This window comes from Drosophila miranda, chromosome XR (genome assembly GCF_003369915.1).
Source record: "Drosophila miranda strain MSH22 chromosome XR, D.miranda_PacBio2.1, whole genome shotgun sequence".
Lineage (NCBI taxonomy): Eukaryota > Metazoa > Arthropoda > Insecta > Diptera > Drosophilidae > Drosophila > Drosophila miranda.
This window is the reverse complement of record NC_046674.1, coordinates 156089-184056: the sequence shown is the minus strand read 5'-3', so window position 1 is coordinate 184056 and position 27968 is coordinate 156089. Positions and strand designations below refer to the sequence as shown.

Below are 27968 nucleotides of genomic sequence, written 5' to 3'. Positions count from 1 at the left end.
CAAAAAAAAAAACCGAAAGAACTGGTTACGCAGTGACGCATGGGGAAATCGAGTAATTAAACCAAGATATAACGATCTCCCAGAATGCAGCCGTATCACATGCATACGATCTCGGAATTCTTGGGTCCCATTACCATTTCAGAAAGAGAGGAAAAAGCGGCAACAACCTGCTGCAACGTACGCTTAATAAAACTGGTAAGACTTGTAGAACAGCATACATAAATATATACCTACCTACCATCTATAGATTTTAGTTGGGCATAATTAGGACAAGGTTTTCCAAAGTCAGAAGTTGGTGAAAAAAATTCATAAAATATTCAAAATATATTTTAGTATAACGTAAAGCTTTAAAGCGCGTTCTCGAAGTTGCAGCGCAAAATCAAGCCCAAATCAAAAAATTATAAACAGCGATTCTCAAGCAGACCTGTGGCTCTCTATCTCTCTCTCTCCCTCCCCTCTTTTCCTCTCTCTCTCTCTCTCTCTCTCTCTGTCTCTCTTTTTCCCTATGTGCTTCGGGGGGTCTCTGACTCTCCAGCCTGACGATCCGCCGTGTGATCGGATCGCCCGCTCAGTCGATCAGAGTCATTCGAACGCGCCGCTGCTCGACAATTTCATCTTTGGCGCGCAATAAAATTACAATAAAACGAATCGCTGATCATTTTACAACATCTATATAGTGGTACAAATATTTACATGTACATATGTGCTGCATTCGATTCGCGTCGGCCTTTTGGAAGTCCGTAAAAATGTTTTCTATTTTTTTTTGATAATTTTGTGAGCATTTTTTTAAGTTGAGAAGATTTTGTTTTAATTTTTGGTGCTACCAAAAAGTTAACAACAATCACATTAAATATATATGTATTATGTATGTATATGTGTGTAAAAAGTGTAAATTAGAGTAATCACAATAAAAATGATCAAACAAAAATAGCGATGAAAGAATTTCAAAATGGAAATGGAAAAATGTTCAAGGAAAAAAACCACAAATGAAAACACGTTCAAGCTAAAATCAATTAATTTGCACATGCGAGTAGTAGGCAATATTTAATGATAATTTTCGAAAAAACGTAAAAAAAAAAGAGAGACAGACAGTCAGAGAGACAGCCTCCACTTTGAACAGAACCTCGGAGCCCAACAAAGAGACAGAAACGCAGACACAGATACATACAGATACAGGGGATGTAGGGATGTATTGGTGACAATGGCCGCTTAGATTTGAGTGTATTGGTGCGCTCACAAATTATTTTTGCTCCTCATTTGTAGCGGTTGTTCGTGTGTTATCTCAAAAGCCCGCTCTGTGCCAACTCTATGGCCAGGCACAACCCCTCTCGTGGGTTTTTTTTATCAAAGTTCCGCGAATTTATTCTCCCAGTTTGTGCAATGAAAGAGTTTCGATTGTCTTGGAAAGGTGTTAAATATTTTTTTCAACCGGACGGGACGTCATAGTTATAGACAAATAGGTACACACAACAAGTCCGAATGGATCTGTACTATAGCCAGTGGTTGGCAGCAGCGTAGCTTTTCTCGGAACTAAAGTAAATATATTACGTCAATGATTATAGATAATTTGCATAAGCCTCTCGGTCTAGTCGTTGTCGTCTCCAGTGTGAAAACGTCAAGCGTCAATTTATGGGGCTGATTGGGTAACTTTATGAATCAAAATTGAAAGAGGGGCATACAATAGAAAACTGCATAATTTTTAGGTTTGAGCAGTGCTGGGCTACAGGTTTTATAATACGAAATATAATTGTATATTCCAAAAAATAATAATGCAGACAGGCCCCTAAGACAGCAGCCTTCATTATCAAATATGGCATATAAATGATCTATTAATAAAAATATAGTATACGAATAAATCACAAGGAAAACTGTCTCTCTGATAACAATAAAACGATTAAAAGCTATGCAATTGTTGAAATATAAAATCTAACTTTTTTTCTTTTCTTATGTTCTTATATTCTTTATTTTAAATGTGTCCAAAGATTGGATTAAATTATTGTATAAAGTCTGGTAAACTCAAGTAAAAAAGTGCACAAAGATAAACATCAAAGACATAATCAAACAAAGAGAAAATTTCAAACAGAATTTCAACTGAGTAGAGATCAAATGTTACTGTTTGCAGATGCTCATAATGTGATGTGATATTTGCCAAAAGCCTTGAGCCTCCAACAGTGTCAGAAAATCCGATACCACAAAAAGAACAAGTTCTGAATGTGCAAAAATGTTCTCCCAAATCTGAGGGAGGGGGGATGCTAAATAGCTAAACCAACAGCAGCAGAACACGAAACAGAGAGAGACAGAGAGATATTCCCAGAGTCAAGTTCTGATTACGCGATGCATGTGAATTATGAAAGGAATATGAACGGGCAGCCGTTGAGTGCCGATATGAGCAATCGGATCATTAATCTGACGACTGGCAAGAACTGCAGCACTTCATCCACAGATTCCGGTGTCATACTCATCGATAATGTGCCTACCCTCAAGGTTGAGGGACCAATGACCAAAGATACGAGTAGCAGCAGCGATGAGGAGCCCCAGTCAAAACCCAAGGCGGAAGCGAATATGAAGTCACAGGATCCCAAGCTCATTAGCATCGAGCATACAGTGAATATCAGTCAGAGTAAAGGGGCTAAGACCTCGCCCACTCTCTCCATTCGGAGTACGACTATCTCGATTGTGTCCATCGATGAGAATGCCCTCGATTCCAGCTGCATTGATAGCGACTCCGATGTCGATGGCATCCACGATGACTGCACGGTCCAGAAGCTAGGCCAGCAGATCAGTTACCCGCCCAACTGCAGCTCCCAGCTTCGTGACCTTAACCAGGGCCTGACCCTAATAAGTCGTCAGGTGACACCGGGCCAGACCGAAGTGTCGCCACCCACAGCCTCCGAGGCTGGGGCCATGGCCAAGCAGCTGCTCAACGGGAGCCTGGCCTTGGCCACCCCCACCCAAACCGGGCCCAATTCGCCGCAGGGCATCGGCAGCATAGCGCTGACCAACTCCACAGACGTGACCTTCGGGGACAAGCACTTCTATGAGGGTCCCGTCACGATACAACAGTTTCTCATCGACAATCGGGACAAGTGGAAACCCGGCGATTGCGCCGATGGCGGTGTGGGCGCTGGCCAGGATAATCCCGCCTTCAATGGTCGCCCCCAGGCGAATGGCACTGCAGCGGGTGAGTGCCTACTATATCCAATGGGTGCTATATACATATATATCTATCTATGATTTCCTGTTGCCTAAGTAGCACATTCCTGACTTGTGTTCACCTTCGACTCTGCTCTATTCTGTTCTGTTTGCTTTATTGGGGCAGCAATTTGTTTACTCAGAGGTTTACGAATGTGCTGCGAATCGTAGATTAGCAGATGGCCCCCCACAATTTGAGATACATCGAACAAATATACAATAAATAGTATTTTCTATAAGTTGGGAGTGGAAAAACCCAGCGACACTGCAGCTGGGGAAACTTAAAAATCATTCAAAGAAAGAGAGATACATATATGTATCTACTTTCATTCGCAAAGAAAAAGAGAAATCTTTTAGTTTCGTTTTGTCGACTGTTAGGAGATCGATTAAAACCATAAAAATCAACCACAAAAATAGAATTTTACTGCGAAATTCAAGGTCTGCTAGGAAGTTTTTTCCACAAGAAGACAGACCCCAGATGCGATTGTTTACTTGATTGGTTTTCACAATTACCATAATTAAATGAGCCAGCCAGAAATCCAATTCCAGTGCAGCAGTAGCAGGGGACTCCGCAAACAGAGGGGGACGTAGTCTCCATTTTGTTAGTAGCTTTTATTAACACAGAGAGAGAGACCGTACCTAGAAAGGTTCTTCCCCATTTCTGGCGTAGTAAATGGCACGTGTACACAGGGGGTTTTTATTTTTGCCTAAATAAATAGCAAGAGAGGAAAAAATGTGGCACGCACTTGTCTGTAGGTGTGTATTTCGAAAAAAGTACCGCTAGTGCATGCCAAAATCTGATCGGAATCAGATTCGAAATTGCTTCAGTTGTTCATTGGGAACGATCGGACGATGTTGGATAGTGCGCTCGAATGTTGCCAGAAGTGTCGCGGTGTGATAGCAACGATCCCTAGTCGGATCGAATGTGATAATGGTCTATGCAGCCGTGTCTTGCATAGCCAGTGCACGGGCCTGACCAAAGAGCAGCTTAAGCTGCTAGAGACAATCCACAATTTAAGTTGGAAATGTGATGGGTGTCTGGGGAGCAACCAAAACCAGAGTTTGTTGCAGTTGAGCAAATGGTTGGAGCAGAGTCTCAGGCAGCACGAGAAGAGATTGGAGGTGTTAGAGCAGCGTAAGAGTGCTTTCACTCTAGAAGAAAACAACAGCAAACTATAAGTTCCCATCATTGATCATCATTGACCATCATTGATCATCATTGACCATAATTTTTTTCGTTGGCTGTTCCCTCTTGTAGGTTCCAAGCTTGATGATCCTGGTCAGCAGGCGCCTATGCTCTGTCCGTATCTGCCAAATACCATAAGTCGCAAGGCCATCAGCATAACGGTGGCATTTGTATTGTTAACAACACTATTGGGCATCATATTGGCCACCACAACGAACCTCTTTGGCAAGACGTTGAACAAAAGTAAGCTCGGTGATGTTCTCGACGATTCCAGACTAAATATTCCAATCAATTCAACAATAGGTACAGTTTTTTTATCCTCAATTAAGTGTCTTTTTGTGTGTGAGCCAAAAGTGCTTTTTACTCGATTGGTTTAATCTTAACCTTAACCCATTCCCAACAACATCTATTCCTTTCTTGCATGTCTCTAACCCTCAGAAACAAAAGCAAATTCAACATACAATTCACACTAAATACACATACAACCGGTGTAATATACTCGTACACTTACATTTATACATACATACATCCTGCTACTACTAAAACGCGCGTAACTGTACTGTACGAACAGTGTTGTGAAGTGAACAAAGTACAAACTCGGTATAAAGAAGTAACTGAGAGCGTAACCTTAGTTTAATTGAATGGAATATAGAGAGAGTGAATCAAGCGTTATGCGATCGTACATTGCTAACCCACGAAACTTTCCATATGCAGCTGACTTTGATGTCATCGACAATGGCACCCTAGTCATGCTCAAAGTTGCCGAATGGGGTGGTAAGCCCCCCAAGACCACTCTAGATCCCTTGGAACTGCCAGTTCATCGTGTAATCATCTCACACACAGCCGCCGAAGGCTGTGAATCGAGGGTAAGTCTAGTCCCGTCCAATCACAGGGTATTCCATCGATGTTTGTAACGTTGTAACGTTTGTTATCCTCCCATCGCAAGGAGATCTGCTCGAATCGCACGCAGGTCGTTCAGTCCTTTCACGTAGACAGCTGGGGATGGGATCATATCGGCTATAACTTTCTAGTGGGCGGCGATGGACGCGTCTACGAGGGACGCGGCTGGGATCGAGTGGGTGCCCACACCAAGGGCTATAACAAAGGCAGCATAGGTATCTCCTTCATTGGTACCTTTACGGCTATAAGGCCAGCAGAGAGGCAGCTCAAGGCCTGCCAGCTCCTGATTTCCGAGGGAGTACGTCTCAAGATGCTGGCCCCCGATTTTCGGCTATACGGACATCGACAACTAAGTGCCACCGAGAGTCCCGGCGAGGAGCTGTACAAAATCATCCAAAAATGGCCCCATTGGTCTCACGACATCTAGTTTAGATCTAAGTTTAGTTAAGTTTTGTTTAATGGAATGGCTTATATATTATCTATGTTCAAATAGAGTCTATCTACACACTCACACAAGGAAAATCCCATTTGCATTTTCATTTTCAACACAAAAAAAATTACCTCATCCATTCGTTTCCTGTTGGAACCTGTTCCATCACGGGTTCTCGTTTTGTCCAAAACAACAAAAAAAAAATGTGTCCAAAAGTGTTGCCTAAAGTTGAGTTGAATGGAATATATGACATGTATGTACTCTACTCTTCTTATCACTTCCCCTACCACTCCCCAAACGACTTATGATGATCTTTGTTCTAGTCGAAGGTGATATTGTGTTGGATGGAGATTTAGAGATGATCAAACTCAAGGACTGGGGCGGCAAGCCAACTAGAGGTGAGCCTGATCTTCTTGATCTACCCGTTTCACGTGTGATCATCTCCCACACCGCCTCCGAGGGCTGTGAATCGTTGGTGAGTGGACTTACACCTTTATAAGAAGTTTTCTGGATATCACCGCCTTTCAGGAAGTCTGCTCGTATCGGGCACGAGTGGCTCAAAGCTTTCATATGGATGGCTACAATTGGGATCAGGTGGGCTACAACTTTATGATTGGCGGCGATGGTCGCGTCTACGAGGGACGCGGCTGGGATATTATAGGCGCCCACGCAATACGTCACAACATGGACAGCATTGGCATCTCTTTTCTGGGTAGCTTTGACAAGATCCAGCCGACAAAGGCCCAGCTCCGTGCCTGTCAACTGCTGATCGCAGAGGGAGTGCGCCTCAAGAAGCTGAAGCTGGACTACAGGCTCTACGGACATCGCCAGCTTGTGGCCACCAAGAGTCCCGGCGATGAACTCTACAAAATCATACAGACGTGGCCACACTGGCAGAAATAACAAAATGTGTTGTAAATAAATGTTATTTTTGCACTTAATAAAAGAAAATCCAATAAACATGCAAACAAAAAATCGCTTATGTACTCCATAATTCCACACTAGCTCCTAACGGTAGTCCTGACCAACACTAGTTCGTAACGTTCATCTCTAATCAACACTAGTTCCTAGCGATAGTCCGTAACCAACACTAGTTCCTAACGTTAACCAACACTTTCATTACTTTTGGAGCATAAGGAATAAGATATCCCCACACAACCTGCCTGTTTCCAGAACTAATTACTATTCAAATTCCTAAATTCGTTCTCTTATTTACATATATCCACGATATTCATTCCTTCAGATCAAGACAACATTGGCGGCGGCCTAATCCTGCGTTTTGTTCACCGTCAAGCCTGGCTGGCCCAGCCGCCACAGAAGACCCTGGCCGATCTCACGCTGCCCGTCTCCCTGGTCATCGTGCTGCCCACCAATTCCGACAACTGCAGCACCCAGGCCCAGTGTGTGCTGCGTGTACGCCTGCGTCAGACGTTTGACATTGAGTCCCTTCAGGAGGACGACATTGCCTTCAACTTTGTGATTGGCGGCGATGGCAATGTGTATGTGGGTCGTGGCTGGAACCAGGTGGGGGCCCACATGAGTGGCTACAATGTACGGAGTTTGAGCTTCGCGTACATCGGCTCGTTCCAAAACCAGAAGCCGTCGGCCAAGCAGCTTAGCGTCACCCATCTGCTGCTCGAACGTGGCGTCAGTCTGGGCAAGATTTCCCCCAATTACCGCCTGACGGGTGCCAGCAAACTGGAGCCCAGCATCACCGAATACAAGGCCGATCAACTGTACCAGAGCTTTAGCAATTGGACGCACTGGTCGTGATTAGGTTAGGCCATTTACTACCACTAGTACGAGTACATATTGTATATTTGATATTGTAATATAATTTCATCCTTCTCCTTCTTTAATGTGTGGCATATACAATTTAGCTAGACTTACGATTCGCTCGAAATCTGAAGAAAATGTGATATTATATGAAAACCAAAAGCAAAAAGCGATTAATTAGACTTGTTTTTCTGTCAAAGGGGATGACCGCCATAGGGGTCACAACTGCTTGAACTGCCCTGCCTGATAATGAGAATATAAGAATATCTGATTTCGCTTCATTGCGGTTTCGGCTTCTTGTAAACGCCCCTTCGTTCAAAAGGGGATTCCCATTTCTTCAGTCTCTAATCTCTTTTTTTGGTCAAAGAGAAAGAGAGATATCTTTGTTTTGCGTCTTCAAAGTGGGCGGCGTTTAGAGCTCGTTCAACCTTCAATAAAAAATAAACACCCTATATTGTCAGAGAGCTTTTTTATGACAAAGACATACAAATCACACAGTATTTATATATGAGTATACATATATAACGACTACTGATCAAAAAGCTCTTTATACGATCTTGCCGCTGCGCTGCCACTGCGCTGTTCAGAGCGGGGGATTTTTCCACCTGTCAACAGTAAAAGCAAAAATAAACCCCCCCAAACGAGCAGAACTTGTTTGAGATCAACAACAAGTAGGGTCTCGGGCTCTGGTCGAATCACTTCCCGTCAAACAGTTGTCTTGAGTAGACCTCAAAACGTAGTCACAAAATGCAGAAAACTGAGCAAAACAATCTCGCAACTGAGCGGAATACAAACGTTAAGAGATTCCCAAAGGAACTGATATTTCTCTGTGTGTTTCTACTGATACTAGTGGCACTGGCTGCTGGTTACGCCTTTTGGATGATGAGTGAGTCGAAATCAATCTCCAAACTATTAGAAATATAAATATTAATAGATACAAATCTGGGTTTAGCCCATTCCCCAATGAATTCCAATAATAATCTGCACATACTCGACCGCATCGAATGGCAGGGTGAACCACCCAGCGATAAATATGAGCACCTCAAGCTCCCCATCACCAATGTAATCATCAGTCACACGGCCACCGAGGGATGTAAGACAGAAGTGAGTGCGAAAAAGAACCCCTTCTTGGGGCAATCTTGAATTAACTTCCCATCCCCAATTTCCATAGGAGATTTGCATCTATCGGATGCAGACTATTCAGGGTTTTCACATGAAATCCCTCGGCTGGGTGGATATTGGCTATAACTTTCTGGTAGGCGGGGACGGGCAGATCTATGTGGGACGTGGCTGGCATAGTCAGGGGCAGCATGTGCGCGGCTATGGTGCTGTATCCATAAGCATTGCCTTCATTGGAACCTTTGTGAATATGGAGCCACCAGTGCGACAAGTGGAGGCGGCCAAGCGACTGATGGACGAGGGTGTGCGCCTGCACAAGCTGAGTCCGGACTACCACATCTATGCCCATCGCCAGCTGAGTCCCAGCGAGAGTCCCGGCCAGAAGCTGTTCGAGATGATCAAGCGCTGGCCACGCTGGATACCGGATGTGACACAATGTACACGCCTGTAAGGACATATTAAAATGGTTAACTAATCTCCCTTTGATTTAAGTGCGCTTGCTTGGAAATGCCACGCTAAAGTTCGTCACACGCGCCTACTGGTTGGCCCAACTTCCTGGGAAGGCACTGCCTCCCCTGAACCGGCCCGTGAACAGCGTACGCTTCGTGCTCACTGCGTCACCCGCGTGCCACACCCAAGCAGGGTGCGTTTTCCAAGTGCGGCTACTCCAAACATTTCACATCGAGAGCAGCGGTTACACGGACATCAACTACAATTTTGTGATTGCCGGCGATACGAACATCTACGAGGGCAGGGGCTGGGATCAAAGCTGCGAGACAGAACAAGATCAATTTTCCTCGAATAAGGTCGTGGTGGGCTTTGTGGGTCCCTCAGATAGCAATAAGAAACTGGCCCTGGAACTCATAGAGCTGGGTATCAAATGGGGTCGCATAAGCAAGGATTATACACTTATAGACAACACAGCATAGAATTCAGGAAGCAGGCAAGGATTACCAGTGCCATCCATCAAGTGATACTAGTGTTAAGATCTATACAAAATCCCGTGTCATACTTATATAGAAATAATCATGCCTTTAATGAGTGTTTTAACAGCTTCTCTTTTGAACTTTTGACTACATTTTTGAAGATATTTTTTGAAAGTAGATTTTTAAAACTTTAGCTTTAGCTTCAACCTAACGATATATACAGAACGATCGACTGACACAGGACACACTTTGTGCTTAAGCTGTTTGTTTGGGCTAACAAATGAAATTCGTGATTCGTAAATTTGAAATTTTGGGGGATAACAGCAAACACTCCTCCTCCTGTGACGAGGCTAGTACTACATAAAACTTAGAAAGTTAGACTACATATATAATGAGACAGACAGCATCCAATTGCACTTCCAATTCCAGGTTCTAGGTTCCATGTGAGGGGGGGGGGGGGGGGGGGGGGGGTGGTTTTGGAGGGAGTGAAGGGAAATATTAATGGTCCAGGATGCGCATATTGCCAGAGACAATCTTGTTCTCTAGGATGGCCCCAGCGGGTATATCAATACGATCTCCATGATTGGCAATGATGATCACAGTGCCCTGTACGTATACAAAATACGGAAATAAATCAAGAATAAACTACAGAAATCTCAAATTTACCCTCAAAGAAACACCACGGCCAAAGGTCACGTCTCCACTGACCGTCAAATGATCCAGCTCAATAATGTCGGGTATATTGGCAAAGCGACCCAGAAACTCCTTCACCTTGGAGAAGTGATTCTCGCCCAGCTTCACCAGTGGCGTGGTGGGGAACATGCGCTGCGGCGACATCACCAGGCTGCCGTTCTTCAGCGTATACAGATTGGACATGACCAAAAGCAGATCGGAAGACTTCTTCACGGGCAAGAAGCGCGACCGAGGTACATTGATGCCAATTGCGCCATCAAAGCACTTCATGGCCGAACCCACAGCTGTCTCCAATTGAATGACACGCAGACCCGTTTCTAGCGTTTTGTTGTTCACAATAATCTCCATACTCAAGGTGCGCTCCCGCAAGACCCGATCGATGGCTATACAAAGAAATGAAGCATCATTTTAGGCATTGATATGATATGAAAACTAAAGACAAATGGGGTAAATTCCATACATGTTAGATTGGCCCAAATGTTGTTGGTGTTGAAGAACTTGAAGGTCTTCACCGATTTAAAGTCATCCACATGCTCTGGCGGCACTTGGGCGATTTCCAGCAGCCGCAGCTTGTTCTCGAACTGGATGAGAGTGCCACCCTGAAGGGGAAAAAAATAGCCGAAATTATAAGGTTTTTGCTGAACAATCGTTGTGCCTTTCCCACCTTGACATCAGCCCGTGTCTTGTCAGTGACTTCCATGACAAATTCCACTGGAGTGCTGGCCCGCTCCTCGCCCACCAGCTTATTGAGTATATTCAAATCCACGGTGGCGCCCAGATTGTCAATGTTGGAGAGGAAACAATATTCGCGTCCCTCTTCGATGAACTTCTTCAGCAGCCCAGAGTTGCGGAAGGTGTCGTAAAAGTCGCCATGACCAGGTGGATACCAACTAATAAGAAAGAGAAGTAGGATATTACTTCGTACAAAATCGGAATAATCAGAGTTTAAAGATTATTCTTACGCCTCCATATCCTTCTCCACATCAAAGTCCTTGGCCACAGGCAGAAAATGCTCGCGACTGATGCGCGGAAAGCAGCTCTGATTGAAGGTGTGTATCTGCACGCGGAAGCCCTTGTATTTCCGAACAATCTTCTCGGTATCCTCATCGGTGTTGAAGGAGTTCATCAGCACCAGCGGCACATTGGCATCGTAGGTCTTGTTCAGATGCTCGATCTGCTGGACGGTCAGATCCAAAAACGTCAAATCAGATCGTACGGGAATCACACTCTTGGGTCCATGACAACCCATGGAAGTTCCCAGGCCACCGTTCAGCTTAATGACCACCAATTTGTCCAGCATATTGCGTATCTATCGGAATCATGCACGTATCGTTAGTTAAAGACATATCAATGTCTCGCTCTTTTGCTAAGAGGGATTTATTGTGTTAGAGAGCAAAAGGAATTGGTTGCAGTGAGAGCCAAATTTCTTTATGGTTTTAGTAGTACAGCGTGTGCTAGAGGTTACAAGCTAAAGCAAAAACTAAAAAATAGAATCAGCAACTAAAGAAGCGTCCAAAAGCCCAATAGGGGTTAGTTTTTTTGAGCTGTGCTCCAAGTCGAAAGATAGAGCGAAGCATAGAGAGGTTTTTAAGTGTAAGGGAAAACGCTTTTACCTCATTCTATATATAAGATATATAAAAATATATATTTATATATATATGTGTTGGCCAGATATTAGCCAGGGAATTTGCCGTAGATTATATTGTGGCAACAACGAGAGTATTCAAACATTTCAGTAATCAGTTTTCAAATCAAAGAACATGAAAATATGCAAATTAAAAAAAGTTAACATCTTCATTTCCGTTTTGTTTTAGTTTCTAGATTCTGTGAATGGGGCATTTCTTGAAGTTTTCGTGGATGGAAAGTAAGGGTATGGGCCCGATCGTTGGACCCTGCTGCATACCTGCTCATTCTTTGGCAACTTTAGGTTCGAATAGTTCATCACAGCATTTTCTGGCAGCTTCTGGATCTTGTTCCAGTCCAAAGCGGGACCCTCTGGAAACCGAAAAGCATTAGGAAGATTAATTAAAGGTGATTCTATTCCACCACTTACCCTCCTGCAGGAAGCGTCCGAAGAGATCGGCAAAGCGACCCATCTCCGCCTGGAGGGCTGGCCGACGCACCTGTTCTGTTGTCTGGAGCAGACGGTCCACATCATTCTCCAGCAGCCGCAGAGCATCCCGCTTGGTGACCTCATGGAACTCCTTCGAATCGGAGGGCACTCGCTGGTGGCCACGCACCTGAAAAAGTTGTTTACACTTGGAGAAACTTTCGTGACAAATCGATTAAGGCAGGCAGCAAAGCGCATCGAAGGCACGCACTCAAGTGACAAAATCACAGAGGCAGTGGCTGCTGCTTTCGTAAGACTCCAATTACTGGTGCTCTCTCATCCAGACGATGGCTTTGCTAAAGACCAACGCAATGACAGTATTCCTTGAAACCTCGCGATGACAAGTCGTTGGATATTTTTGATCCTACTCCTTTATGTGGGCGCCCAGGAGGGCAACGCTGGCACCGTCTTGGATAACGTTGGGGACAGCTTGAAGATGGCGGGACAAATGTTTGGCATCAATACAGCCGCCGATGTGGCAAATCTGGTGGCGCAAGCCTTCTCGGGCAATGGCTCCAGGGGCAACCCGCTAGGTTTCATGAGTATTCTGCAGCACGGCTTCCAGCCCTCAGAGGACCAAGCGGAGCAGAATCAATCGGAGCAGCAGGAAGAGCCGCCTCAAGAGGATGACGGCACTCGAAGGCCTCCTCATCCGCCGCCTTTAATGGGCAGTTTCGATAGCGGACAACTGCTGACGAATATGCTGCGGATGGTGGGCTTTGATGCCCGAAAACTGGGAGCTCTGGCGCTCAATGCCATTATCATGATTGCCCAGGCGGTAGGTCTACGTTTAGAGAGATACAGATCCAGATAGCTTCCCAAAATGCAGTGCAATTAAATGTTTGAGCACATTTAATTCCGTTTGCTGTTTGATGCGAATCTGCCGCCCATTAGTTTTGGCGACATTAATTATTTTTGGTTTGATAACTTTTCAATTTGTTTGGAATTTTTTGATTGCAGATTGGCAACACTCTGATGCAGGCAACGCGAGGTGGAGCCGGCGGAAATAACGGCGCGGCCTTCGAGGGACCTGAGGCGCTGTACGAACCCAACGATCATCAGCCGCGTTCTTTATCCATGGGTTCACCGATAGATTGGTTTCTACAGCGACCTGGGGCGCACAGCAAGCGATTGCTGGGCCGCATTATGGATAGGGATCTGCCCGAGCACATACTGGACATGATCGAGTCCAAGGAGGACCTAGAAAGGGGCCACGAGGCCGGCTGCCTGAAGATGCTCATGTGCAAGAGCAAACCCATTATCTGGGGCATGCAGAATTCGCTAAAGAAGCGTCTGGCCGGGGAGCCCGAGCTACCAGAGGAGCAGGACAATCACAACTTTTTCAACAAGGGTATATTCTTCAAGTTTCTGCCCAGCCTGAAGGACTTCAAGGAGCACAGTGCTGGCTGTGAGACGCGTTTCAATGAGGAATGTCCCAGGAATGCAACAACGCAAGAGTATTAATATTCATTTTTCGATGGAAACCCATCTATTATATTCTATATATGTATATATAGTTATATTTTTTTTTTTATTATTTGTTTAGCAACTTTTTGCAAAGGGATTTGTAATTTGTATCTTAAACTTGCATTCTACAATATAAATCAAGAAGATCGATAAATTTCCTTTGACAAATAACATATTATTCATTTAGAACCCTATTGGTTCAATAATAAACACGGGGAATATTTAGCTATGTATTTGTATAATGAGTTTGACATTTGAACATTCGGTTGAAAGATGATCCCAGAGATAAGCCCCCGGATCCTCCTCCGTAATTGGATTTCCAGAGCGTGCGTAATGTACCATGAAACGACCTCTAGGCGGGTGCAATTTCCTTGTGTAACATTTGGCTTAATCTCGATCTCTCTCATCATGACTTTTATAATATGTACTCCTAGTTAAAAGTTGCTCCTATATGTAATCTGATTCCACCAGCCAGTAATCTGGGTAATATTTTTACTTCACGTATACGCTCTATCACGTTTGCGTGTCTGATAATCAAATTTCATCGATAAGATTAAATACAAAAAATTAACATATGTATTTCATGAATACGGTGCGGCGCTCCTAAATATTGATATGTTTGCTTTAACCTGAATAACCTGAAATATAGCCTGGGTATAAATACCAAAATTATCTTTTTTGGAAACATGTTTCTGTTTCTGACACCATCTTATTATTATTTTCATCTGGTTGTTACTCAAGACAAAGTTTTTCCATTGGTATTCCTTTTGGTATTTAAATTTCAATTCTAATGTGTTTAAATATCGCTGTTAAGTTTGTTCAAGTGCATAAAAGACAACCGGATCTGTATGAAACGATTGCTCGATTTTAAGTTTTCGGACCATTAAAAAACCACTATTTTCACGGGTGAAATTTTGTAGGTAAAACTCAAAAAGTAACGCTGTCTGTAAAATTAATTCTTCTCGTAGATCAATCAATCTTTCCTCCTTAATGAACAAGAATAACTATTGCGATATCTTTCACCAGCTCCGCGCTAAAATTCTTCAAGTTCCATAATTTTTCTAGATATTTATATAACCATTGGCTCTTAATGGGTTAACAGTTATTTCTTAAGCACCATGCAATCCATAAAGAGCATATTGACAATCAATCGTTCGACACCCAGTCCTATGGGGGGTGGAAGAGGTGGTGTTGCGACCTTGAACTCCACTCACAAGGTTGTCCCGATATCTATCTTCAAATAAAAATACAAAGACAACTCGAAACAAACAAAACTACGTTTTGCTTGAAAACAGTACGTTTTGTTTTTTTTAATCTTCCGATTGAGGCCCAGTGTCAGTCAATCAGTCAATCCGAGTCGGGAAAAATGCAATCGAATTGTGAAAAAAAAATGATTGCTGCAATCGTTTTTTTTTTTCAAAATGATTACGCAAATTAATGGTGTGGAGTGAAAAACAAGTGCCACGCCTATGGCGCCCAAGATGGCAGAAGATTGCATGGGGTTTATTTTGATAAACACACAATGATGATGAGCAATCTGAGCGATAAGCCGGTGTCAGAGGGCAGGTGCTTGAACTTCGACAAGGTCAACACAAGCTCAAGATAATTGGCCCACGTTTCGTTGTTGGGATCTCTGTCTTTTGTGGCGACTCTTTCCGTGCGCAGCTCGGAGAAGTCTTGTGCATTCCATCATCGGAATCTCGGAATATTTGTATGCTCAAATAAAAACAGCTGTGCTAACTTGGAAATGGATTTTAGGGATCAACAACCACCCAGGTTACCAACCAGGCCCTCTAACACACCTGACACACACACATACAAGTCTGGAGATCCGGTAATTAAAGTAAATTATATATTCTCTTTTTTCCTCTTTGTCTGCTTTGAGATAAGATATGTATGTACTGCCGTCGAGACAAGCAAATAATTTTTCTACCTTACTTTTTACAGAACACTTACTTCCTTACAACAGAAATTCAAACGACAAACACTTTTTGAAATCATCGAGACCTATCTACAAAAAGTCATATTTTTGATCAAATCCGAGGAATCTAGGACAAGAGATCTCTCGACAAGTAGCTCCCTTGACCCGAAACAATTAATTAGTCGTACCAGGTCTCTAATGCAAAAACTACCCTATAACATTGGCTCTTAAGGGGGAAATTATTATTTTCCTTCGTAGGACTGTTTCTGGTTTTTATAGAACAGGTTCTTTCGATGATCACGTCAGAACCGTTTACACTTAACGACTATGTGGCTCATTAACGTTTTGAACTTGGCCTTAATATCGTCTTACGAAGGGTGTTTCGGTTCGAATTTAAGAACTTACACCGGCACGCTGAAGCAAAACATCAATGGGCCTGATGCCAGATGTCATTGTGTACAGTTCAAAAGGGTTTTATATGAAATTTGTTTGTTGACTATTATATTTTTTGCACTTGAGAAACGCGCGCGTTTATTGTCGCACACAGTTGATCGGGAAAACAGCGGAAAGAACAGAAAACAATAGTGAAACAGCACGGAACGAAGCGCGCTGGTCGAGTGTTCAATTGAAAATAAAGCTAGGGTTCCATTTGAATTTCAATTTCAATACGGGATTTTTTAACAAGCGTACGGGCGGCAGAAACAGCAACAGCGACGGACGCGACAGAAGCAACAAGTGATAGCAAGCTGCTCTTTCTGTTTGAGTGTATGTGTGTGTGTGTGTGTGTGTGTGTGTGCGTTTGCGTCAAGTGCTGAGCAAAACAAAAAAAAACCATCCAAACAAACAAAACCAACAATGCGCCGGCCAAGGTATATTTTAAGGTAAGGTAAGGTGGCGGTAGACTGGTGCCCAATCAATTGTCTTAGAAAACTATACATATGCGTAACAGAACGGCTTTGACTGATTGCAAAAATGTTCCCAGTTCGCTGAATTTTCACCTTCGACCCTGTTTGGGTCCAGTCAGTCAGCAGCGCATTTTAATGTATGCGTGTAAGCCGTTCCTCACACTGGGATTTTAGGGTGAACTGAGCGAGTGGGTAAAAAAGATCACTTTACCAGCGAAAGCTAAGTTTATTCAACGATAAGTATTTTTTATGTTATTGCAACAAAAATGTGATTTTTGCCGTTCTCCGATGCGTATGCAAACCAATTAGTGTACCTAAGAGAGCGCCACACCTTGCAATTATTACACCTTGAAGCCGGCCACCACTTAATGAACAAAGCAGCAAAGATAAGAGAGGCCACGTAGTGGTCAAGTGGGAGGAGAACAGCACAAAGAAGATGAAGCTTAAGAGGAAGGAAAATAAATATGGAGAAGCACCATATGAGAGTAAGAAATGTAATCAAAGGCATTAGGAAGAGTGGGTGTGAGAGCCAATATCCGCGGGCACTTATCACCAAACATGTGAACAACGCTAACGGAACAACTGCTACACAGTCTGAAGGAGTTATCAGCACGTCCTACAAATACCACCGATTAAAGTGTATTAAGGGGAGCGATTGATAAGGCATATACAATCGTATTATATATGTATTTTCTACAATTGTGGTCCCAACGGCTTGGCAAATGTTGGCCCCCCAAAAAACCACACAGACCCACTCACACACACACACACTGTCGGGGACACACAGCTGTGCGACACATGCCAGTACTTGGCGTCGCGGCTGAAGGGAGGTCACTTGAAGGTTAACGTTAAGCAAATGCAAGAGTCTCATAAAGGGAAAGACAAAACCAGTCAGAGAGTCCGAGTCAAAAGGGCTTCGTTACCAGATATCCGGAGAAGAGAGGTGCGGTGCCTATAAATACAGTCCATGAAACCGGCAACATTTGTTGCATCTACTGGAATGCAAGAATGCACTCACCCATACAAACCTGCGTTTGCCGAGACGAGAGAGAGAGAGAGCCTAGCGTTTGCGGGAGGAAACAGAAACACTGCATACAATTTAGTTAAAACTTACCTTTCCTTCATTGGGCACATCCAACATAATGATTTATTATAGTAGGGGTCACCAGCCGAATTAGTAATTAAGCGTCGATAATTGGTTATCTCTAAATTTTAGCACTCAAACGCACACAGACACGGAAAAAGTGCGCGCCCATACACTACGCCTGCACAAAACAGCTGAAGAGAGGACGACGGATCGCGTGTAAGCACCCCAACTGAGCCCACGCAATGTTTTTCTTTAGCATAAGCTGTTTGCTCGCAAAGTTAAAGGTCGGGACCGATGGGGCAAGATAAACTAGAACAAGAACGATACTAATTTATAGCGCAGGAGCGTTCTTGGCTGAGAAATTCAAATTAGCTCTCACGTTTTAACCAAACTGCGTTCTTCGTAGTAGAGCCTACGTCACAAATTTCCAAATATACCGCGAATATACTGACGAACTATCTGCGCTCAACTTCCATCATATCCCTCGTTTTTGATATTCGGTTGAATACTACAATCTATTAAGACCCCTCAGCTCCAGACTCATAATTTGATCCGATTACTTAATCAATTTCCCACAAGACTGGTTGAATTTAAGTTTTCATTCTTGTTGAAATGTTCATAAAATAGGGTTTAGGCCAAAACAGTGAACAAAAATGTTCACTAAATTAATTTCTTGACCTAGTAACTACATGCTAACTTCACATCTGCTACATATTAACGACATGGTCATGTAATTACCAAAGGCGACACCTGAAGGGGAAAACCGGCCCGTTTTTTTCATATAAGCTCCATGGAAGTGCCAGTGTGGCGTTATCCACTTTTTGACATGCCTTTTTATCTGCCTTTTTTGAAAAAAGTGATATTTTGAGGGCAAACAATCGAAAATTCGATGCTGGTCCCGATGTGGCCTGGGATATGGCCCAAAGCGGCATTTCTACACGATTTCTACATTTGTGCATTCGACAAGAGGGTGAGTCAATAACGCGTCTTAAAATATACTGGAAAGTACTAGAAAACACTATGAAAAGTATAAAATTTGCAAGGTGTGTGAGCTAGACATGGTGGCAAAAAAGTCAGTGTGACCGACCATCAGAAATATTTCAAAATATACCGTCTCTGTTAAAATTATACTGACAAATTCAGGTTCTATTATACATATTCCTCGTTTTTGATGTTCCGTTGAATATTACTAGCTATCTAGATCTCTCAGCCCTGCCCACATAATATTATCCAATTAATTAACCTATTTTCTACCTTACTGGTTTATTATAATACTTGCTTTTATTAGATTTTTCCTAAAAAATGGTTTTAGCGAAAAAGGTAAAACAAAAAACACGTAAGACAGTAATCGTTCCAATTGCTCAATTTTGATATTCCGTTGAATAATGCTGGCTAACTAAGACTCTCAGCTCTGCCTACATAGTTTTATTCATTTGATGAATAAATTTTCTACAAGATTAATTACTTTTAAGTACTTCCATTTATTGTATTTTGACTAAAAGACGGTTTGAACAAAGAAGAACATGAAAGAAACTGTCGCAATGTTGTCACTTCAATGTTGCTGGTATTTGAAGACTTGTTGCTTGTCAACCGGAGTATGGCCATACCCTCTTCGTTCATTTAATACTAAGAAACTGTTTTTAAAACTTAATTAATAAAGACATTTTTGGTCTCTGTAAGCAAACCACTAATTTTAAAGTATCGTTGAAGTTCCCTTAAAACAGAAACTGATTAGTTTCTGAATTAATGAGTGCGACAGCCCTAGCAGTCAGCTGACACACAAAAACAAAGTAGAAGGCGAAACAAACTACGCAAAAACAACACAAGAAGGAAGCCCTATTTTTGTTTTGTGTACAAATAAAACAAAATAAAAACAGACATGGGTGTGTGCCTATCCTGCTGCGGCAACAGTGCCGAGGAAGCCAATCTCATGCCCTCACCGGTGCGACAAATGCGATATAGCTGTGCTGGAAGCGATGTAGACACCATATTGAAATCTGATTTTTTGCAGGATGAGCGCCGCCAACAGCAACTGGACGCCGCGGAAAAGCGTCGCCAGGAGAACGAGTCGCGTGGAATTAAAAATCCCGAAAACCTGCGCAGGCAGCAGCAGAAGGCATTGGAGCAGGAACGTCGCGAGCGGGAAGCGGACCGCCAAGGCCAAGGACAGCCCACCCTGAAGGTGATTCAGTTATCTAATTACCCAATGCAATCCATCCACCTGCAAATCCGAATGTTTTCTTTCAGTGGCAGACTACTTAAGGCTACAGTGAATGAAATCCCCACCGCAGCTGCCTCTGTCCGGCTGCTTCTAAAGCGCTAGACGACGGACGCCCTTCATATTGTATGACGTTATCGAAGCTATCCGGGTGCCAGGGTACATTGCTTTTTGTATATCTTTATAAATGGTTTATTTGTTAGCCATCTTTGTACCTTATCTATTGTATATTTATACACGTCTACATCTACCTTCGAAGCACACTCCAAGTTTTTTTAAAAAGCGTTAAACTGTGTACCAAATTGCTACCAAAAATAAAAAGACCACGAAAACTACATCAAACAACAACAAAAAGTATATTCATATAAAGAGATCTGAAAATTAAAAGATTTATTCCTTACTGTTACATCGAACCATAGATAAACAAATTATAAAATAAAAACTAAGTAGAAATCATAGATGAAAAAGAGATCTAGAGATTTCAAATGAAGAATATTGAATAATATTACAAAAATTAAATTCAAAAACCAAATTAAATAAAGATCCAAAACGTAGAATATTCAAAGAAAAATCGTTGATATATGAAGAAAAACAGATACTTGTTTAGCGGATCTTAAAATTAAAAGATTCCTGATAGTTCGAACCATAAAAAATACCAATAAAATTAAGAGATTTCAAATTGAGAATAAATATACAAAAAAATTGAAAGGGGAAAACCAAATGAAAATTATTTTCCACGGAAAAGAGATCTGAAATGGGGAATATTTTGAAGAAAAATCGTTGAAATACAGGAAGCCACTTCCTATAGATAATTCAATTTCCATTTCCCATTAATCATTCAGCACTTTCCTTTTTCTATACATTTATTAAGTAAATTAGTCAAATGAAAATATGAAAACACGAAATCAATAGATAAAACTTTAATAATATTATTGATTTTGATGAAAATAAGTAAAAATCCCATTTTCTAAATAGATTTCTTGTCCCTTATGAAGAGATCTCGTGTCCGTTAATGCATTCCCCGTCGAGAGATCTCCTCCAGCAGTATTTTTTATGTACCATTTTATTTACAAGTTTATTTTTTTAGTAAAATAATAAAAAAATATTTATATATGCAACTCTTTTTTATACGATAAATTTATGTGTCCCGAACAGAAAAGTAGAATTAATCTTAAGATTACATTTTTGAACCATTTAATCCATTAGTGGATCTCGTGCTTCCACTTGTCGCGTGCCTCGAGCTTCGCCTCCGGCACCAGGGAGCTCTTGGCACCGCCGAGTATGTTCGTTGTGGCCTGCGTCGCCAGGACAGCCGGACAGACGACTAGCTGGGGTATCTGCCGCACAACAGCTCCCACAGCGCCACTGTAGCCCTTCTGGTCGTGCTCTGTCATGGCCGCCTCGATCAGCGTATTGGCCGAGTCGTTGATGCCCTCCTTGACGATAGTGTACGCATTGGCTACGCCCTCGCGCAGATCCTTGGGCCTACCCTGACGCTTCTTCTTGCCTCGCTTCGTGTATCGCTTTTTGAGGGACGGGCCCGCCGACAGCATGTCGAAGGTGGTCTCCGCCGTGAACTGCAGCAAGTGGATGATCCGCGAGGTGATCTCCAGTGCCGCGAGGGCCGTGCGAGCCGTGAAACTCTGGGCCCCCAGCTGGAATCCTCGAATGATGCGCCCATCCTTGTTGTACTGCTCGATGGGCAGCCGGAAAAGGTCGTAAACGCCCTGGAACAGCTGCAGCACCGCATTGGTGGGCCCAATACCACTCAGGATGTTCGGCAGTTGATTGCGTTTGATGTCCTTTAGCCACTCCTTGCAGAGGAACTCGCAGAGCTTGTTCCAGCCGAGGATGCCGCGACGGTTGACGATCTCCCGCAGACAGATGCCCGATCCCTGTAGCTGGGCCAGACCCATAATGAGACCCGTAATGGGGCCACGCGACAATTCGATCCTACGGCCATGGTAGTCGAAGCAGATGGGCAAAGCGGGGCTGAAGATCACCTCCCGAAAGTAGACGGGCGCCGACTCTCCTCCCAGGGGATCATCCTCCAGCTCTGCGGTGGTGTCTTTGCCCTCGTCGATGAGCACATCAAGATTCCGCTCCACAATCTGCCTCGCCTCCAGATCCTGCAGGGCATCAGACATTTTGTTCACCGACATCACGGGCATGTCGGAGGAGGAGTTGAGCTCCATTTTGGAATTCGCTGAGGCACTGGAATTGGAGGAGGAGTTCTTGAACAACGCCGAAAAGAAGTCCTCCAGAAAGAGCAGCGTATCCTGGTCAATATTCAATTTGATGGGCAGAATGGACACCCGAAGGGAGCACTCCTCCGCGGTGCTCTTCTGAGGGTTGGGTCGCACATTCAAGGCCTTCACAATGACCATGTTCTCGTCGGGTCGGCGGGATATATTGCTGATGTTCGGATGATATAGGAACTTGTTGATGTCTGAGGAGCGCAGGCGGTCTCGAATTTCGATCTCCGAGACGAGCAGCACCTGCCGCGAGGAGTATATGGAGCTGAGGGGATAGGCCTCGTAAGAAAAGCGGATCTTCGACAGTTGTATCTCCACCAGCACATCCAGGTTCCTTCTCGAGCCCTTTGGCTCCTTGGGCAGACCTACCCCCTTCTTCGAAGCCTTCTCGCCTTGCGGCTGCGATACCCCGTACTTGTACGTGTCCGACATGTGTCCGTAGCTTGCGCTCTGGGTCTGCTTACTGCTGCCATCGATTGTGGGTTGATCTGGAAAGTCCCTGCCGCCGTACAGGTGCCACGTGAAGGTCATCTCGCACAAAGTGTAGCTGCTCTCGGCAATGGGAAAGTTCACGGGCGGCCTCAGCAGATCCACCTTCTCGTGGGGCAGACAGAAGTGATTGTCCACGATCTGGAGCGGATCCTCGGACACGTAGATCTGCTTGACTCCGAACTTGTCCATGCGGGAGATCTCATCGTCGTGAATGATGTCAAAGTCACGCTCCTCCATCAGCGGGGGGAGCACATCCCCCAGTTCCTGCTGCACCTGCTGCAGGGGCTGTTCCAGCGTCTGATTGTAGTACGACTGGAGCATCACGTTCGACTCAAAGTCCACAATGTTGCAGATCTCTGAAGGGCCACTCTCCACAATCAGGGATATGCTCTGCATATCGCCGGGCTCCTTCTTCTTCGAGGGCGAGGATGCTATATTCTTTTTCTTCTGCAGCTCCGCCTTCTCCTTGGGTTCGTCGGGGAAGTAGAAGATCTCGATGCCCTCCTCCTTCCCCGCCAGCTTGTTGTGCCTTGGTCCGGGCGTACTCTCCACATCCATCACGGCATCGGCCATCAGTTTGTTCACATGATCCTGGGTCTGGTCGTCGCACACCTGATCCTCCTCACTGGCCTTGGACTCAGCAATTTTGCTCTCGGCCTCCAGTGAGCTCCCTTCGGGCGAAATGAGATCCTTGTCATTGGCCACATAGCCAATGAGCTGTGCCAGAGCCGCCGCCGAGTCGTAGCAGGTCTTCAGGTGCATGTCGTGGATGGAGGAACGCAGATCCACTCTGGGCTGCTGTTTATCGTCCTCGTTAAGGCGGAAGGAGATGTTCAGCAGACCGACATTCAGCACGGGGATCAGGGTATCAGAGCCGGAGGAACCGGAGCCGGAGCCCATGCTGAGGACACAGTCCTCGCCAATCACCCGCAGGGTGCAGCCGCTCATCGAGGATATAATGTTGCTGCTCAGCGTGCAGTAGCCAATGTCAATAAGGGCCCGATGCGGGAAGAACTGGGGCCGATAGTCGATGGCCGCATTCCACACATGAAGCTGGATCTCGGAGACGAGAGCGAAGGGCACATACGCCTCGATGGGGAAATCGGTTACATCCATAAAGTCAAGCAATTGATTCAGCCAATTGTGCTCCGAGAAGGCGGGATGGTGCTGCAGTATGGCCCCATTGATACCGAAAGACATCTTCATGCGTTTTATGCGCTTCTCCGGCTGCTTCTTGATCTCCGCCACCACGGAGAGCACCTCCTGCCGCTTCCTGTAGGGTTCCTGATGCTGCTCCTGCCTGCCAAAATTGTAGATGGTGGGCTGGAGATTGGCATCTAGATGATCGCTCCAGGCGAGATGCAAATCGTGCTGGGTATTTCCACAGTGAAGCGCCTCCACGTGGCTCAATTGAATGCAAAAGTAACTCCGATTCGGATCGTTGTTCAGTCCGTTGATGGTGAAGAGCTTGAGCTCCTTGATATTCACCTGAAACTTGCCGCATTGTTGCGTCCGCAGTTGCGTCTCGGGATCCACAAAGTGCGAGAATAATATCAGGGATCCCTCTGCCACAAACAGCTCAAAGGAGAAGGCGTCATCGGTGCACAGTTGGGGACTGCGACTGGGATTGGGATTGGCATGGGATTTGGGTAGAGTATTCTCTGCCATGGAAAAATAGATGCTGCTCTCCATGGCACTGGTGCTCAGCAGAACACTCCTGTCGTATTTGTGCTTCTGATATTCCATGGCACTCTCCTCCAGGGTGGGCTCCTCCTCCTCCCTTTCGTTCTGCTTCTCCTCCTCTTCCTCGTAGTCGTAGTAAGGGGAACGCGGCTCCCACATGAACAGATCGCCATTGAGGCGATTGTAGATCAGTTCGTACATCAGCTTAGACTCCAACACCACCTTGATCTGAGGCACATACACCGCGACCTTTAGCTTCGAGGATTGCGTGCAGCTCTGGCAAAAGTCGTTGATCTCCTCCGTCTCGCCAGGCAGAAAGGAATCCGTTTTATCCGCACACCCATCAAGACCCTCCACATTGGTGGTGTAGCCAAAGGTGCACTTGGAGCTAAAGGGCGACCGCCGCTTGGGCTTCTTGTTATGATCCGTCGTTCGGGTGTCGTTGTTGTTCTCCCTGGGCTGCAGCACATCGATTTGGATCTTCTTGTTGTTCTTTTGATGGCCCTTCAGCAGGGGAATGGCACTCTGCTTCTCAGCATCGCAGTAGAAGGCGTCCATTTCCTCCGCCAGGATGGTGATGTGGGCCCGCGAGGCGATCAACAAACTCCGAAACTCTAGGGCCAGGAAATCCTGGCGGACGTTCTTCTTCCACCAGGGAATCTTGTGGGGATCGTTGGGCGGCCGCCCATCGACTACTGGGAATCGCAGATGTAGCCTCAAGTTCTCGCATTTCACTTGCACTTCCGTCAGACTGCCATCCTCTGGATAGATCTCATTCTCCCGAGAGCTCTGTGCAAAGTGCGACTGCCCGAAGAGGGCGCCCAATCGATCGTAAATCGAGATGTCGAGCTCTGCGGTGCACTCATCGAAGATACACTCAATCTTGTTGGTGCAACGATTGTGGTTCTGCTTGAACAGGAACGACGAGCTCTGATTGACCACGATCTCCGGACGAATGTGGTAGCCATCAGGGCAGTTCCGGTGGCGATCGAACTGGATGAGATGGTCTATCGCATTGTCGAGCACCTCGCAAAAGTCCACTGCCGTTGCCGAGAGTGTGGTCTTTGAGGTGAGCTCCTGAAAGTAGCGCTGCTGATTTCCGCTCACAATAATGGGCGCCGCTTTTACCAGCAAATAGTTCAGGTTCTCCATCGGCAGGTGGTTTGCCGTCTGGGTGTTCTGGTGGAAAAACTGCTGCGACGTCTGCGAGTAGCTCTGGAAACTAGAGCTGTCGAACACACGCGTATAGCTATCGATGCTCGCGGTGTTCTGGATTAGAATATCATTGTGCAGGGCGATCCCAAAGACCTGGGAGATCTGTATCTTGAATTTAAGGATCTCCCCGGATTTTTCCGTGTAGCCCATCTCTTGCTGGGCATTGCTGCAGGAGGTAACCATGCTGGAGGCCGAATTTCCACCCACAGATTCGCACATCTTGCGATGTGTACTCCTGGAGTAGACGCTCCTGGTGGCTCCAGGCTCCTGGTTTGCTACTTCATAGCTCGAGTACTCTGTGGGCTCTGAGGACCAGTCGGCATTTTGCGAGAGTATACCCGTCATTTTGGTGGGCTCGCGTTGCTGATACTCGCTCGGCGGCGTCGTAGACTTGATGCTCTTGCAGCGTGTCTTGCGCAGCGTATCCTTGGGCCGTTCATTGTTGCTGAAGCCCTTGGAGATCTCCACCAGGAGGTGGATTTGCCGCGGCGTCAGTATAAAGTAGATATCATCCAGTATGATCTCCAGATTCACTTTGGGACCAACAATGTTCTCGGTTTGCTTGATGTTGATCTGGATGTTCTGCGATCCCTTGAGCTCTACGATCTTGCAGAGCTGCTCGTACTGGATGGGCCCGCTCACCGAATGGATGTGTCTGTCGATATCCAGCACTTCGGAAGTGTGTATGGTCAGCCCCTCGATCACCAGATTGTGCTTAGCAATCATTGGCAGCGTATTGAAGTTAGAGGTAATGCTATCATCGTCATCCGCCATCGTCTGGCTGCTGCTCAGGTCCACACCATTGTGATTGAGGCTCTCGTAGCCCGTTTTGTTCATATAGTCTACGTGACTGGCCTGGAAGGACATAACAAGCTTTTTGTCCGACTGCGGGAGCAGGTACTCGATATTGAGCGTTGTATTCGTGAGTTTGGCCTTAATGCGATTTAGGACATTGTCGATAGTCTCCGCGAACTTCTCCAGGCCAATAAGGGCATTGTTGTGGTTGAGGAAGGGCACATCATCGTCCACCTGCTTCATGCACTCCTCGGCCATCTGCATGGAGCTGCTCACCGACGACCACATGGACTCCAGCATGGTGGTGCCGCTCTGGAAGCGTGTCACCGGACGTAGCGTTATCGTCAGATTGGAGATCTCCAGCGAGCTGTCGTTGGTCATGAGAGCATTCCATGGTACCGCCACCGTCAGGCAGCCAATGTGTCCGGATACTACCTCAAAGGCCCAGCCCTGGTCCTCGAACAGATCATTGAAGGCGTTCACCTTGAGCGAGATATTCTCCACCACGGCCCTGCCATTGTACAGATCCACTTTCAGCTGCTCCAAATTCAGATTGTTCTCAAAAAACTGACCCAAATATCGCTGCAGCAGGTATCTGCACATCTTTGTCTTTAGCCCATCCCAGGGATTAAACCACGACATGGTGGTGCTGTTGATTTCTGATTCGCAGTTTTTCGGCCTTCTGCGTTGTATTTTTTCCAGACCAGTCGAACAACAACAACCACACGCACACGCAGTCAGACCTTTGTTATTGTTCGTCGGTGAAAGACGGAAATGGAAATCACAGCGGACGTTTCTTAGCGATAACTGGTGTTACTGCGCAAATCACTTGCATCTTAATGTAGAATTGGGATTAATATTTATAAGGGTCAGGTTGGCTGCAATGAAAAAGAGCCTTAGCTACTCGCAAATGTACAAATAATGCGTTTAAAAAATCACCATTCAAACACCAGACGAGGCAGCTTTTTGTTCTTCTTCTTCTCATCGATAAAATATACCGTCCGACCCTCAGAAATATACCGAAACATACCATCTCATTTATAAAAGATACCGTATTTATACTGACGAATTCAAGTTCTATTTACATATTCCTCGTTTTTGATCTTCCGTGGAATATTCTCAGCTATATTGAACATTTAGCCATGCCCACATAATTTTATCCAATTAGTGAATCTATTTTCTAATTGTCTGATTTATTTAAAACACTTGCTTTTATTGCATTTTGCGTTAAAAAAACAGTCGCAATGTTGCTGGTATTTTAAGACATGATGAGCGCATAGGCTTTTGTATACCCTAATTCGTTAATTTTATATGAAGATAAAACGTAATTTATAAAGACCTTTTCTCAAATTGCTATGTTTTAGACATAATCATGTATATTATTAATATCTTGTATATATTAATCTCGATCCTGATACCTACGGAGCCTGGGATGACAAAAATTTTCTCAGTTCTATAATATCTTTTCCCTAGGGTATGAAAATTAGTGTTGCCGGGAATCATTGTTGTCAACCGGTTATTCACCAAGAAATACTCGTTTTTGATGTTCCGGTAAATATTACTAGCTATCTAGATCTCTCAGCCCTGCCCACATATTT

At 44.8% G+C, this 27968-nt stretch overlaps 6 protein-coding genes and 1 long non-coding RNA gene across 22 annotated transcripts; 5 read left to right on the top strand and 2 right to left on the bottom strand.

Moving 5' to 3' along the window:
- The first annotated feature begins 177 nt into the window (after nucleotides 1-177).
- Nucleotides 178-7657, top strand: LOC108152109 (peptidoglycan-recognition protein LC). Of its 12 annotated transcripts, none has more exons than XM_017281175.2 (5): nucleotides 564-736; nucleotides 1983-3181; nucleotides 4451-4621; nucleotides 5093-5244; nucleotides 5325-5800. In XM_017281175.2, the coding sequence occupies exons 2-5, from the start codon at nucleotides 2335-2337 to the stop codon at nucleotides 5703-5705; spliced, it is 1551 nt and encodes a 516-aa protein (XP_017136664.1). In that variant the 5' UTR covers nucleotides 564-736; nucleotides 1983-2334; the 3' UTR covers nucleotides 5706-5800. The 12 variants fall into 12 exon arrangements, with proteins under 12 accessions (XP_017136661.1, XP_017136664.1, XP_017136666.1 ...); XM_017281177.2 differs by lacking the exons at nucleotides 5093-5244; nucleotides 5325-5800 and adding exons at nucleotides 6032-6183; nucleotides 6237-6933 and having other exon boundaries at nucleotides 565-736; XM_033387539.1 differs by lacking the exons at nucleotides 5093-5244; nucleotides 5325-5800 and adding exons at nucleotides 6032-6179; nucleotides 6237-6423 and having other exon boundaries at nucleotides 565-736.
- A 97-nt stretch (nucleotides 7658-7754) lies between these two features.
- LOC108152111 (peptidoglycan-recognition protein LF) lies at nucleotides 7755-9653 on the top strand. Of its 2 annotated transcripts, none has more exons than XM_017281187.2 (4): nucleotides 7755-8370; nucleotides 8437-8588; nucleotides 8656-9040; nucleotides 9096-9653. In XM_017281187.2, exons 1-4 carry the CDS (start codon nucleotides 8232-8234, stop codon nucleotides 9530-9532), a joined length of 1113 nt encoding a protein of 370 aa, XP_017136676.1. In that variant the 5' UTR covers nucleotides 7755-8231; the 3' UTR covers nucleotides 9533-9653. The 2 variants fall into 2 exon arrangements, with proteins under 2 accessions (XP_017136676.1, XP_017136675.1); XM_017281186.2 differs by having other exon boundaries at nucleotides 8419-8588.
- Nucleotides 9654-10003: 350 nt separating this feature from the next.
- Nucleotides 10004-18109, bottom strand: LOC108152110 (UTP--glucose-1-phosphate uridylyltransferase). Of its 4 annotated transcripts, none has more exons than XM_017281184.2 (9): nucleotides 17740-18109; nucleotides 12276-12462; nucleotides 12126-12217; nucleotides 11836-11841; nucleotides 11185-11531; nucleotides 10887-11112; nucleotides 10683-10821; nucleotides 10196-10605; nucleotides 10004-10135 (listed from the first exon to the last, which is right to left on the bottom strand). In XM_017281184.2, the coding sequence occupies exons 1-9, from the start codon at nucleotides 17764-17766 to the stop codon at nucleotides 10028-10030; spliced, it is 1542 nt and encodes a 513-aa protein (XP_017136673.1). In that variant the 5' UTR covers nucleotides 17767-18109; the 3' UTR covers nucleotides 10004-10027. The 4 variants fall into 4 exon arrangements, with proteins under 4 accessions (XP_017136673.1, XP_017136671.1, XP_017136674.1 ...); XM_017281182.2 differs by lacking the exon at nucleotides 17740-18109 and adding an exon at nucleotides 16126-16356; XM_017281185.2 differs by lacking the exon at nucleotides 11836-11841.
- Nucleotides 12462-14429, top strand: LOC108152112. Its single transcript, XM_017281188.2, has 2 exons — nucleotides 12462-13110; nucleotides 13293-14429. Exons 1-2 carry the CDS (start codon nucleotides 12670-12672, stop codon nucleotides 13794-13796), a joined length of 945 nt encoding a protein of 314 aa, XP_017136677.1. The 5' UTR covers nucleotides 12462-12669; the 3' UTR covers nucleotides 13797-14429.
- LOC117186580 lies at nucleotides 15420-16302 on the top strand. Its single transcript, XR_004471582.1, has 2 exons — nucleotides 15420-15633; nucleotides 15747-16302. It is a non-coding gene; the product is annotated as an uncharacterized LOC117186580 (long non-coding RNA).
- Nucleotides 18110-19397: 1288 nt separating the features above from the next.
- Nucleotides 19398-20275, top strand: LOC108152144 (small VCP/p97-interacting protein). Its single transcript, XM_017281255.2, has 3 exons — nucleotides 19398-19654; nucleotides 19724-19894; nucleotides 19960-20275. Exons 1-3 carry the CDS (start codon nucleotides 19592-19594, stop codon nucleotides 19972-19974), a joined length of 249 nt encoding a protein of 82 aa, XP_017136744.1. The 5' UTR covers nucleotides 19398-19591; the 3' UTR covers nucleotides 19975-20275.
- A 560-nt stretch (nucleotides 20276-20835) lies between these two features.
- LOC108152143 (autophagy-related protein 2 homolog A) lies at nucleotides 20836-27356 on the bottom strand. The gene is made up of 2 exons (XM_017281254.2): nucleotides 27310-27356; nucleotides 20836-27248 (listed from the first exon to the last, which is right to left on the bottom strand). Exon 2 carries the CDS (start codon nucleotides 27010-27012, stop codon nucleotides 21133-21135), a length of 5880 nt encoding a protein of 1959 aa, XP_017136743.1. The 5' UTR covers nucleotides 27013-27248; nucleotides 27310-27356; the 3' UTR covers nucleotides 20836-21132.
- Between the last annotated feature and the right edge of the window lie 612 nt (nucleotides 27357-27968).

Excerpts from the sequence above, each read along its gene's own strand:
- LOC108152109 (XM_017281172.2), top strand. The coding sequence starts at position 2,335 with ATGCATGTGAATTATGAAAGGAATATGAACGGGCAGCCGTTGAGTGCC. Across the intron at positions 3,182-4,450 it reads GGCGAATGGCACTGCAGCGG|GTTCCAAGCTTGATGATCCT; the intron begins GTGAGTGCCTAC and ends TCCCTCTTGTAG. Across the intron at positions 4,682-6,951 it reads TCCAATCAATTCAACAATAG|ATCAAGACAACATTGGCGGC; the intron begins GTACAGTTTTTT and ends TCATTCCTTCAG.
- LOC108152111 (XM_017281186.2), top strand. The coding sequence starts at position 8,232 with ATGCAGAAAACTGAGCAAAACAATCTCGCAACTGAGCGGAATACAAAC. Across the intron at positions 8,589-8,655 it reads CCGAGGGATGTAAGACAGAA|GAGATTTGCATCTATCGGAT; the intron begins GTGAGTGCGAAA and ends CAATTTCCATAG. Across the intron at positions 9,041-9,095 it reads GATACCGGATGTGACACAAT|TGCGCTTGCTTGGAAATGCC; the intron begins GTACACGCCTGT and ends CTTTGATTTAAG.
- LOC108152112 (XM_017281188.2), top strand. The coding sequence starts at position 12,670 with ATGACAAGTCGTTGGATATTTTTGATCCTACTCCTTTATGTGGGCGCC. Across the intron at positions 13,111-13,292 it reads TTATCATGATTGCCCAGGCG|ATTGGCAACACTCTGATGCA; the intron begins GTAGGTCTACGT and ends TTTTGATTGCAG.
- LOC108152110 (XM_017281182.2), bottom strand. The coding sequence starts at position 16,173 with ATGACATCTGGCATCAGGCCCATTGATGTTTTGCTTCAGCGTGCCGGT. Across the intron at positions 10,822-10,886 it reads AGACACGGGCTGATGTCAAG|GGTGGCACTCTCATCCAGTT; the intron begins GTGGGAAAGGCA and ends TTTCCCCTTCAG. Across the intron at positions 10,606-10,682 it reads CATTTGGGCCAATCTAACAT|CCATCGATCGGGTCTTGCGG; the intron begins GTATGGAATTTA and ends TTCTTTGTATAG.
- LOC108152144 (XM_017281255.2), top strand. The coding sequence starts at position 19,592 with ATGGGTGTGTGCCTATCCTGCTGCGGCAACAGTGCCGAGGAAGCCAAT. Across the intron at positions 19,655-19,723 it reads CCAATCTCATGCCCTCACCG|GATGAGCGCCGCCAACAGCA; the intron begins GTGCGACAAATG and ends GATTTTTTGCAG.
- LOC108152143 (XM_017281254.2), bottom strand. The coding sequence starts at position 27,012 with ATGTCGTGGTTTAATCCCTGGGATGGGCTAAAGACAAAGATGTGCAGA.